The sequence below is a fragment of the Myxocyprinus asiaticus genome, chromosome 21, assembly GCF_019703515.2.
Source record: "Myxocyprinus asiaticus isolate MX2 ecotype Aquarium Trade chromosome 21, UBuf_Myxa_2, whole genome shotgun sequence".
Taxonomy (NCBI): domain Eukaryota; kingdom Metazoa; phylum Chordata; class Actinopteri; order Cypriniformes; family Catostomidae; genus Myxocyprinus; species Myxocyprinus asiaticus.
Window position 1 is genome coordinate 34,801,843 of NC_059364.1, and position 12,881 is coordinate 34,814,723.

The 12,881-nt window shown below is 37.8% G+C and overlaps 1 protein-coding gene across 10 annotated transcripts in view; it reads right to left on the bottom strand.

The window, feature by feature from the left end:
* The window catches only part of LOC127412093 (kinesin light chain 1-like), a 64,580-nt gene that overhangs the window by 32,243 nt on the left and 19,456 nt on the right, over positions 1 to 12,881 (bottom strand). For 5 of the 10 annotated variants that reach the window (XM_051648161.1, XM_051648160.1, XM_051648159.1 and 2 more), the window contains exons 6-11: positions 10,239 to 10,464; positions 8,717 to 8,804; positions 7,651 to 7,701; positions 5,999 to 6,100; positions 2,557 to 2,730; positions 1,752 to 1,851 (exon numbers count right to left, since the gene is read on the bottom strand). In XM_051648161.1, the coding sequence (XP_051504121.1) occupies positions 1,752 to 1,851; positions 2,557 to 2,730; positions 5,999 to 6,100; positions 7,651 to 7,701; positions 8,717 to 8,804; positions 10,239 to 10,464 (741 nt within the window). Of the gene's footprint in view, positions 1 to 1,751; positions 1,852 to 2,556; positions 2,731 to 5,998; positions 6,101 to 6,364; positions 6,427 to 7,650; positions 7,702 to 8,716; positions 8,805 to 10,238; positions 10,465 to 12,881 lie in introns of those variants that run through there. The other 5 variants (XM_051648164.1, XM_051648163.1, XM_051648162.1 and 2 more) reach the window with 3 other exon arrangements.

Genomic DNA, 12,881 nt, shown 5'->3' on the forward strand with positions numbered 1-12,881 from the left:
ACATTTAACAAAAACCCACCAATTCACTATCTCAAAAAAATTTGAATATGTTGACAAGCCAATCAGCTAATCAACTCAAAACACCTGCAAAGATTTCCTGAGCCTTCAAAATGGTCTCTCAGTTTGGTTCACTAGGCTACACAATCATGGGGAAGACTGCTGATCTGACAGTTGTCCAGAAGACAATCATTGACACCCTTCACAAGGAGGGTAAGCCACAAACATTCATTGCCAAAGAAGCTGGCTGTTCACAGAGTGCTGTATCCAAGCATGTTAACAGAAAGTTGAGTGGAAGGAAAAAGTGTGGAAGAAAAAGATGCACAATGAGGATTGTCAAGCAAAATCGATTCAAGAATTTGAGTGAACTTCACAAGGAATGGACTGAGGCTGGGGTCAAGGCATCAAGAGCCACCACACACAGACGTGTCAAGAAATTTGGCTACAGTTGTCGTATTCCTCTTGTTAAGCCACTCCTGAACCACAGACAACGTCAGAGGCGTCTTACCTGGGCTAAGGAGAAGAAGAACTGGACTGTTGCCCAGTGGTCCAAAGTCCTCTTTTCAGATGAGAGCAAGTTTTGTATTTCATTTGGAAACCAAGGTCCTAGAGTCTGGAGGAAGGGTGGAGAAGCTCATAGCCCAAGTTGTTTGAAGTCCAGTGTTAAGTTTCCACAGTCTGTGATGATTTGGGGTGCAATGTCATCTGCTGGTGTTGGTCCATTGTGTTCTTTGAAAACCAAAGTCACTGCACCCGTTTACCAAGAAATTTTGGAGCACCTCAGGCTTCCTTCTGCTGAAAGATGCTGATTTCATTTTCCAGCAGGATTTGGCACCTGCCCACACTGCCAAAAGCACCAAAAGTTGGTTAAATGACCATGGTGTTGGTGTGCTTGACTGGCCAGCAAACTCACCAGACCTGAACCCCATAGAGAATCTATGAGGTATGTCAAGAGGAAAATGAGAAACAAGAGACCAAAAAATGCAGATGAGCTGAAGGCCACTGTCAAAGAAACCTGGGCTTCCATACCACCTCAGCAGTGCCACAAACTGATCACCTCCATGCCACGCCGAATTGAGGCAGTAATTAAAGCAAAAGGAGCCCCTACCAAGTATTGAGTACATATACAGTAAATGAACATACTTTCCAGAAGGCCAACAATTCACTAAAAATGTTTTTTTATTGGTCTTATGATGTATTCAAATTTTTTGAGATAGTGAATTGGTGGGTTTTTGTTAAATGTGAGCTAAAATCATCACAATTAAAAGAACCAAAGACTTAAACTACTTCAGTCTGTGTGCACTGAATTTATTTAATACACGAGTTGAATTACTGAAATAAATGAACTTTTCCACAACATTCTAATTTATTGAGATGCACCTGTATATAAGAGAAGAAGAGAGGATCTGTAAGTTTGTGTGGAAGTGACGGTAAAAGTGTGCAAGCATTTGGGCAATATAGTGCCTAAAAAAAATAAAAAATATCTGTATTTTTCAGCCTTTTCACAATATTTGATATCTCTATATTTATGTATTTGCTCTGAAATGGCTAAATATTATATTCTTTTTTTCAGTCAGAGGAACCTGTTTGAAATCATTGGCCGAACGGCCATTATAAATTTTAAGTATAGTTAAAAAATAATCATGTTTGCCACACTGTTTTCCCACACTTTTAACTAAATGAATAACACTTAAATAATAAATCATATTGAGGAAATAAATGAATAAATCATACAGGAAAAACTGCACACATACCATCAACAGAGCCAAACTCTCTCTCATGGGCTCTGGTGAGGATCTCTTTATATAGAGTCTCTGCCTGCTTAAATTTCCCCTGCTTCAGATAGCATGAAGCCTGACAAAGAGAGAGGGAGAGAAAGAAATGGGACATAATTGGCCAAAGCCCTAAGCTTCAGTCGGATGGGAGATGTTTCAATCCGAGCAGGAGTATTTACTCTAAAAGCTTCTTCCATTAAACTAAAAGCTGCATGATACATAACTGATGTGCATAATCTGCTGATACAGCAGAAATCGTGCCGTAAATAACATCACGGAAACCAATTTTGGATGCATTACATTGCTAATTTAAAAAAACCTACAGTGGTACCTGCAATTCTGTAATACAATATTTGTTTACTTTAGGGATAGTTCACCCAAATATGAAAATTCTGTCATCGTTTACTCACCCTCTGTTGACTTTAAACCCATATTTCTTTATTTCTTCTGTGGAACACAAAAGACAGAATGTCCAAGCTTCTCTTTTATCATACAATGAAAATGAATGGTAACCATGGCTGTCCATGATCCCCACCCACTTTCATTGTATGGAAAAGAATAGCTTGGACATTCTGCTAAATACCTCTATTTGTGTTCCACAGTAGGAAAAAGCAATACTGGTTTGGAACGACATAAGGTTGAGTTAATGCAGAATATTAATTATTGGGTGACTGTGCACAATACATGCTCAGAAATGTATAAACCTATATGTTTACAAACAAATTTGCTTGCTAGATAAATTAATGGGGAGTATATACAGTACATAACGTGAGTGTATTTGTACCAGGTTGTTTTTGGTCTTGGCCACGTTGGGGTCATCGGGGCCCAGTTTGGTCTGGTAGATCTCCAGGGCTCTCTGAAAGTAGTATTCCACCTCATCATACTTGCCTTGATTCTGACACAGCAAGGCCAGATTATTTAGCTGCTTTGCAACATCAGGATGGTCCTTTCCCAGCACCTGATACACACAAACAAACACACATTCTGTAATTCAGCTGCTTAAGACATTAGCCATATAACAACGATTGTATAGCATTATAGTAGTATACACTCACCCAAACACACACCTACCAACAGAGTTCAGATTACTCAACTGTTTGAAGAGATTATAAATCTTATTTTAGATGATTTAGAGGTATACACCCACAAACACTAAAACACACACAAACAGAGCTAGAACATAAACGTTTGGTCACATTGGGTCCCCAGAATGTAGGTGAAACCTGATCCACACACAGCTATATATAGATACACACAGCTCTTGTGTAAACAATGGGATTAAGCACTCAGAAGACAACTGTATTTAGCTGCAGTGTGTATGTGGCCTCTGTCCCTCTCACTCTGTCTGTAACAGACTGCCTTTAAGAGTGCTTATTGATCAGTTACAGTGGGCATCTCTATTTGTCTCTCCATCTCTGTGGGTGTCCTGGCTTTTATTGTGAGCGATTGACTGCTCACAGACCGTCTGCTTACAAGGCTTTGGAATCGATAGTTATAAAGAATCTATTTTTGTAATCACCATCACTATTTTCCATCCCATTCATTCTGATCTATTCTTCACAGTCTTCCATTCCTTCAGTTTCAAACGGAATCTGCTCTGCAGGACTAAACATGTGAAATGTTAGCAGTAGAGTTTGGATTCAGCAGATTTTGTAAGCTCTTTCCCTCAGCCTCGCAAGACTTTCAGTAAGAGCTTTATTATACAGAGGCTCAGAAAAAAAATCACTCTCCATAAAGAGATCAGACTAAAACTGACTCAGCAGGAGGGCGAGGGAACAGTGCCTCAGTGAGCTATTAGTGAGGGGTTGGAGCTGTTGCATGTAGAAATTATTTTGCAATGCGCTATTTTTAAAACTCCAAGCAACAATGAGTGATTGAATATTGAAATATTAAGCCCTAAATAATAAACTGAAATAGCAAGTCCTTTTCAGAAAAGATGAGCTCTCCATATTCAGCATATTCAATGCAAAAATATGAATTTTCTAATCTGGGTAGATCTGTGTCAATTTTACTGAAGTGTTTTATACAAGTATAGAATATTAATAACTAGATTTGTTTCATTTTCTGAAAAACTGTAGTGGTTGTAAGGGAGTTGCTAGGCGGTTGCTGTGGTGATCAAGCCTTGCAGAGCCTTTGTTCAAGTCCCTAACAATTACATTCACATTTACATTTACGCATTTGGCAGATGCTTTTATCCAAAGCGACTTACAGTGCCCTTATTACAGGGACAATCCCCCTGGAGCAACCTGGAGTTAAGTGCCTTGCTCAAGGACACAATGGTGGTGGCTGTGGGGATTGAACCAACAACTTTTGCTTACCAGTTCAGTGCTTTAGTCCACTACGCCACCACCTACAATTAGTATGAGCAATTGTACCAGTGATGCTTGCCTTAGCACAGTGTTTCTTAACTGGTGGGTCATGACCCAAAAGTGGGTCACAGGTCTGTTTGGATAGGGTCGCAGACAGCAGGGAAAAAACAATTCCATGGTTTTCCCACCATTTAAAATTTTTGTTGGCCACCCAAGCGAAATTTCCAGCCACTGAGGCAAATTTAATGTTAATCTGGCATTCTGCGCATTATATATGATAAATATGCTTCTCATCTGCAACGCGTTATTTTCGCTGTGTGATTGAAGCCTGGTTTTCGCACGAGCCATCACAGAACCACTCGCGCCAATTATATGCTCTGCTCTAAACTACTGTATCTCTGGAGTGCACGCTCGTCAACCAGAATGCCCTCGATTAAAGCGCTATGGAGGAAGTCCCCTCAAACAGAACATGAGGAGACATCCATGGATATACCTGTGCTTAGATGGCATTACACTGTAAATATACAGTGGCAAAAAAAAAGTATGTGAACCCTTTGGAATTAGCTTGTTTTCTACATTAATTGGTCATAAATGTGATCTCATCTTCATCAAAGTTACAAGTATAGACAAACACAAAGTGCTTAAGCTAACAACACACAAACAATTATAATCTTTCATGTCTTTATTGAACACATACCATAAAACATTCACAGTGCTGTGGAAAAAGTAACTCCTAAGCTACAACAAAAAGACGTCAACAAAAGCTATTTAGAGTCAGGTGTGGGCAAACCTGGCATCCAGTTAATTAAATGAGATTGGAGTTGTGGGTTAGAGCTACTTTGACTTATAAAAAGCACTCAAACATTTTGAGTTTGCTATTCACAAGAAGCATCTGCTGACGTGAACCATGCCTTACAAAAAAGAGATCTCAGAAGACCTACGATCAAGAATTGTTGCTTTGCATAAAGCTGGAAAGGGTTAAAAACTTCATCCCAACAGTGAAGTACGGTGGAGGGATCATCATGATTTGGGGCTGTTTTGCTGCTTCGGGGCCTGGACCGCTTGCCATCATCGAGGGAAAAATGACTTCCCAAGTTTATCAAGATATCCTACAGGATAATGTCAGGGTTGCTGTGCACCAGCTGAAGCTCAGTAGAAGTTGGGTGATGCAGCAGGACAAAGACCCTAAATATTGAAGTAAATCCACTACAGAATGGCTTCAAAAAAATAAAATCCACCTTTTGGAGTGGCCCAGTCAGAGCCCAGACCTTAACCCAATAGAGATACTGTGGAATGACCTCAAGAGAGTCGTTCACACCAGACATCCTAATAATATGGCTGAGCTGAAGCAGTTCTGTAAGAAAGAATGGTCCAAAATTCCTTCTCAGCGTTGTGCAGGTCTAATCCGCAGCTACTGGAGATGCTTGGTTGAGGTTATTGCTGCCAAAGGTGGATCGACCAGCTATTAAATCCAAGGGTTCACTTACTTTTTTACAGCACTGTGAATGTTTGTATTTGACTTTGATGAAGATAAGATCACGTTTTATGACCAATTAATGCAGAAAACCAGCTAATTCCAAATGGTTCATATTATTTTCCTTGCAACTACATAAAGGGCCTTAAATCTGGACTTCCAAGACTTTTGGACAAATTATAGACAAAGCTTTTGTCCTGTGTAATATATGTTCTGTTGAATTATGTTTAATATTAGGAAATAGCCCGTGTAATAAATATAATAGGCTCATATAAATAAATAGGATCATCAACTTTTAAAAGTGGGGAGAGGAAATTTCCTGTATCTTTGTTATTGACACCAACAACAACGTCACTCGATACATGACCTTGAGGATCATGCCAAAGACTGTAATTTTATTAAAATGTTATACACATGATGAATCAAGATGAAATCTGACTCACCTTTTCTCTGATTTCCAGTGCTCTTTTACACAGAGGCTCTGCTTCCTTGTACTTCCCTCGCTTGCCGTAAAGAACGGCCAGGTTGTTCAGTGTGGCAGCCACCTGAAGGGTGACAGGAAATAAACAGATACACTTCATTCAGTGATACAGCTACAAACGTATCGATACAACAACAATAATAAAAAAAAAAACTAATCAGTCAACGATTATGTATTTGTTCAATCATTCATTTGCAATCAGCAAAATACAATAAATTCTTACAGGAACTGATTACTTACAGGAAATCTGATCAAGAATTTTCCCTGTGTGGGCTGACTAATACACATACACACATATTCACCCTTGTGTTGCGGTAAGAATGTGTTTTGATCAACCTTTGATTGAGATATGACTAGAAGTGCCTCATGAGTGTGTGACAGATGGCAAGACTAAGAAAAAGTACAAGGGAAATAGTACAGCATGGCATTATAGCTATTATTTCTTGATATTTTCAGCCTTTTGATATTTTAAATTTAAGTATTTGGTCTGAAATGGCTTAAAACTGAATTTTGTTCAATCAGAGGAACCACTTTTTGTTTTAGTGCTAAAACAGTACAAATCTAGTTACAAATAATCAAGGCTAAACGAACAGGAGGAATTATATTATAATATTTTTCATATATACACTATATGACCAAAAGTTTGTGGACACCCCCTTCTAATTCACGAATTTGGTTACTCCATTAAATCCAGTCAAGAAAAATCTGAATGTTTCTTTATGTAATGGCGTAGGCTTTGTGTGCTTCCAAATTTATGGCAACTGTTTGGGGATAGCCTTTTTCTGTTCCAGCATGACAATGTCCCTGTGAACAAAGTGAGGTCCATAAAGAAATGGTTTACTGTGTCTGGCATGGAAGAAATTGACTGGCCTGCACAAAGCCCAGACCTGAACCCCACTGATCACTTTTGGGGTGAACTGGAACAGCAACTGTAAGTCAAGCCCCATCGACCAACATCAGTTCCTGACCTCACTGATAGCCTTGTGTCTGAATGAGAGCAAATCCCTGTAGCCATGTTACTACATACAGTATAGTGGAAAGCCTTCCCAAAAGAGTGGAAGCTGTTATTACAGCAAAGGGGGAAATTGATGCCTAAGGTTTTGAAATCAAATGTTCATCAAGCACATATGGTGTCCACAAACTTTTGGCCATATAGTGTATGCACCAATATAACAATGCATAGTAATACACAGCAATATTTATCTACATATTTTCCTAACGTTTAAATATATGCAAAATACCACATGGGGACCTCCCGTGAACATTTTTGATCAATTCATTGAAATGAAACAAACCTACTCTAGCGCTTCTGCGACTGAAGTTTAAATTATAGATGCTATTAAAACATCTGTCAATGCTCTAATACTTGAAAGTCATGAGACAAGGAAGGATTGTAAAATAACCTAAGGTCTAATGACCTAATGGCCAATTAAAAAGCACATTAAAATCATCACACTAATTACAATGTTGCCTTATTTTTATTTTATATATGGACCGCGAAATCATTGCAAATATAATGCCCAGCCCCAGGAAACAGCCATGTAGAAGAATAAAGAATGAAACGGAAGACAGTAAAGGGTACATTGACCTATTAGAGGTGTTAAAGTATCTAACCTCTGCAGAGAACTGAGGGATGCTGGTCCTGATGAGAGGGCAAGACATAAACTTCACATGACAAACACAATAAACTAGTCAAGTCTGTGCTGCTTAATTGAAATGACACTATATACACATATATATATATATATATATATATATATATATATATATATATATATATATACACACACAACGATGAGCCACAACATTAAAACCCCTGCCTAATTTGTGTAGGTCCCCCTCGTGCCGCCAAAACAGCGCCAATCCGCATCTCAGAATAGCATTCTGAGATGATATTCTTCTCACCACAATTGTACAGAGTGGTTATCTGAGTTACCATAGACTTTGTCAGTTCGAACCAGTTTGGCCATTCTCTGTTGACCTCTCTCATCAACAAGGCATTTCCGTCCACAGAACTGCCCCTCACTGGATTTTTGTTTTGTTTTTTTGTTTTTGGTACAATTTGGAGTAAATTCTAGAGACTGTTATGTGTGAAAATCCCAGGAGATCAGCAGTTACAGAAATACTCAAACCAGCCCATCTGGCACCAACAATCATGCCACGGTCCAAATCACTGAGATCAAATTTTTTCCCCATTCTGATGGTTGATGTGAACATTAACTGAAGCTCCTTAGTCTAAATGATTTTATGCACTGCACTGCTGCCACACAATTGGCTGATTAGATAATGGCATGGATGATTGTTGGTGCCAGATGGGCTGGTTTGAGTATTTCTGTAACTGCTGATCTCCTGGGATTTTCACGCGCAACAGTCTCTAGAATTTACTCAGAATGCAGAACAAAAAACATCAAGTGAGTGGCAGTTCTGTGGACGGAAATGCCTTGTTGATGAGAGAGGTCAACAGAGAATGGCCAGACTGGTTTGAACTGACAAAGTCTACGGTACCTCAGATAACCACTCTGTACAATTGTGGTGAGAAGAATATCATCTCTGAATGCTATTCTGAGATACGGGTTGGCGCTGTTTTGGTGGCACGAGGGGGGCCTACACAATATTAGGCAGGTGGTTTTAATGTTGTGGCTGATCGGTGTATATTGATGAGGTTGTGACTGGCTCTTACCGCAGGGTGATCTCTGCCCAGTGTCTTCTCTCTGATGGCCAGTGCATCGTTAAGGAGGTTTGCTGCCTCTTTGTATTTATTCTGGTCCCTGTAGTGGAGAAAATACTTTCTCATCAATCTATTGGTAATTGTTGTGAAGCAAAGGGCTGTTGCTTAGGTCATTCTAAGAAAAACATGATTCCATGGAAACAGGGTGATGGCACAATAGCCCAATGTTTTAACGGCTTGCACACATAATATTATTTAATAACACAGGTACTTGTTGAGGATGAGGGTTTACTAGTTAATACCATACTGCATTTTAAGATATCTTAAATGGGCAGTAAGTATTATTTTTAATTTTTTTTTCTCCTTTTAAAAAGGTTTTACACAAAGAAATTAATAGGAATTTTGATTAAAAATAATTAAAAAGGATAAGATCTATTACGTTATTAAACTACAAAGAACAAGGTTTTGTTCAAAGTCATTTTGGTATTTTTTCAGGGGCTTAAAGTAAAAATAAATGTGACCAAATTGTGTAACCAAACGGATACAGTAAAAAAATAAATAAATAAAAGTCTCATTAAAAGCTGTAATTCTCGAAAAAAAGAAATGTTGGCATAAGTAGTTTGGCATAATTATTTATTATAATTTCTTAAATTAGCAGTGAAACCAATTTTGATTTAATATATTATTAATATTTGAAAAACTCAAATCAAGCTAGGTGGTGTAACCAACATGCAGGTAGCCATTTTGCCATCATGTAACAAAAAGCCCTTTAGACCCTCATGATTCCGTGAGAAGTTTAAAAAAAAAAAAAACAGATATGAAAAGGCCCATTTTTTTTTCGGGTCAAATTTGGCAACCATTACAAAATTTTCTGATATTTGTGACAAACAAATGCATTATTTTTAAAAAATATATATTTTTTACCTTGAATATAAGTTATAAGTATAATTTAATATTTCAATACTTTTACTTGATGGTTACAATATTTGAGATTTTTAAAGTCATTAAATAACGTAGAAAATGCTATAAATGTTTTTAAAAAATGTATGAAACCAACATGGACACAAAAATTAAATTTCCTTTGAACTTTAAATGTTTCTTAAAAATTTCGAATTTTTATCATCTCAGACAACCTTATTTGTCAGTGATCAAAATACGCTTGTGAATTGACAACTGAAAACTTCTTGATGCTGCATGCCAAAAGGTGTCAGTACAAAGTCTATAAAGTATTGTATTAAGTATTATGACCAGTGTTGTATCAGCCACAAAGACAAACAAAAAAATTACAAAGTGCACCTTTATATGTTGATGTGTATTAATTAGTACTGAGGAGACAGGAGGTGATGTATTTGTTCATGTATAACTGCTAGAGCATATCTATGTATATCTATGAGATAGCATGTATCATATCTAGAGCATATCATGTTCTGTATGTCTATCCAATACTGTTTTCTGTACCTTTCTATTTCTGTATTGTACTGTGGAGTGAATTCAAATAATATATTTTAGAGCCAAACACAGCTGTGATGCTGACCTGTAAACAAGGGCGAGAATGTTGAGCATGGTGGCTACATCAGGATGGTCGTGTCCAGAGGTTTTCTCCAGATCCTCCAGTGCCTGTTTGCAGAGAGGCACGGCCACTTCATACCTTCCCTGTGAAGCATACTGGATCACCAGGTTGTGAAGGGTTCTGAGACGAGCAGGGATCTCGTACCCTCCCTGTTGCGCTGCTGCTGCTGCACTGCTGTGAGGAGGCTGGACTGTGAGGGAGAGAAGGGTGATACGGTTTCTTTAAAAAAAATCATTCAAAATACAGACAGCAGAGCAAAACCCTCTTTGAAAAGTTTAATTTCTTAATTCATCTTAGTTGAAGCACCATTGCAACAGCAATCAAAACCGCTTGTGTACATATTCACAGCCTTCAACAATGAACTTTAAAACAATCAGTGTCAGACTTGCTGTGAGCAATGTTCACATTATTATTAGGGCTGGGAAATTTAACGAAATAAGTTCTGCGATTAATAGTTGACTGTTTAATGCGTCAAAAAATTTTTTAGGCATTTAATGAAGTCTCTGTTTTTTTAACTTCCTGAACTTCACTAATGTTTTTCCCCACTTCCTGTGGCTGAAATGGACATCTTTACATTTCCAGGAGGTACACGCTCAAATCGACTGCACTTCCTAGTACATATACTGATTGTGTGGAGCAGTGCAGACTTATTCATTACACATGATGCACGTCCCGGGCATTATAAACACTGTATGGAGAATGGAGACTTCACCCGCAAGCAGTGAGCCAGTTGTGGGAAAGATATGGGCAAGCTGCTGTATCTCTTTGCAATGCCCAAAAAACGTTCACTCACTTTCATCTGAACCAGTGTCAGAAGCGAAACCACATGAGAAAACACAGCGTGTTTGCAATAAAGACTAAATGACAGCCAGAGAAAATAATGATTTTGAGATTTTAAACTTCAACGTTCAGTTTGTCTTATATCTGTATGTATAGTGTCTAATAATTCATTGGTAATGTACTCTTAAGTTTATCTAGCCTTGATATGAATTGAATCTGCCCATTTGATCCTATTATTAAAAAAAGTCCATTGAAAAACAGCAGAAGATTTTGCCCAGTCTTTAATTACAGCATATCCGCTGATTTTATTGCATTTATCCATATACTTGTATCAGAGACTTATACCTGTAAAAATGTGTCTAATTAACTATCCACAAAACAACTGAGCATTTGACCATGTTTATATTTAAATAATCAAAATAAATGATGACCAACCAATTTCTTGCCAGTTCGAGACAACTTATAAAGTAAATATATTTATTAATATATTTTATGTTTTAATGTACCATGTACCATGATTAATTATGATTAAATCACAGAAAACTGTGATTAATTAGTTACATTTTTAATTGATTCACAGCCCTAGTTATTATTCATAGTCCACAGGTTTATTTGTGAGGTGTTGTGGAGAGATTAAAGAACAGTTTTCTCCAGAGTCTCTTGATCATTTTTTGTGGTGTATGACTCGCTCCTGAGTGTCTAAAATGTCTAGTTTTGCACATATTTAAAGGGATAGTTCACCCAAAAATTAAAATTCAGTCAGTGTTTACTCACCGCTGTGTTATAACTTCATATGACTTTTTTTTTTTTCTTAACACAAATGGAGAATTTGTGAGAAAAAATTTGTTCTCAGTGATGTCATTCAATGGAAGTTTATGATGACCACCTCTTCAAGATTCAAAAGGACACAAAAGTATAATTCAAAAGTCTAATAATTATTTCATGAGACTCCTGATTTTTGTGAAAGCATACGATAAGGTTTGGTGAGAAACAAACCAAAATCTAATGTATTATTCAGTAAAAAATGTCACTGGCCGTTGGTCTTGCGTTCATGAGTCTTAGAGCTCCTTGCACAAGAGCAACAGTAGTTACGCAGCATGCGCGAGATGGGGCGTTCAAGCGAAAACTCATTTTGTTTCGCCTTAACAGGACCATCAACAATATTAACAACAGAAAACACAACATAGCTGCACGCAAACCAGAGAACAGAACTTACAAACATGTCTGAAGAGTTTGTAGTGGAAGAATACATGCCTTATTTGTTTGAAACTGAGTCCTCCTTTAAACAGAGAGCTGGGGCTGAAGGTAGCTACAGTCACATCGTGTCCTACTTTTTACTGCAATAAAAAGTATTTTATTATCATCAGATTTTTGTCCTAAGCAGCTGCGACGAGCAACGGGACATTCTGTCGAACGCTTGGTTTCTATATTTTGCGTCACACCCGGTAACCTCATCGCTATGAATTGGCACCGGTCCAAAATGTGATGAGTTGTGTGAGCGCGAGGCGATTGTCAGTGTTCCGCGACTGCTTTCGGGTCCATGAATAAGGTTTAACGTGCAAGTAAGAGCAGCTGGCAAAATGAGTTTTCGCTTGAACACGTTTTGCATGAGTGCAGACTCGTGAACGCGCACAGGAGAATAAAGGTCAGTGAACATTTTCACCCAAAAATACATTAGATTTCAGATTGTTTCTCACCAAACTAGGGGTGGGCAATATGACTAAAATCTTATATCATGATAAGAGTAATTTGATATCACCATAACGATATATATCACAATATTTTTTTTTGTTTTTTCGGGAAAACCAATAGAAATTGGTTAACGTA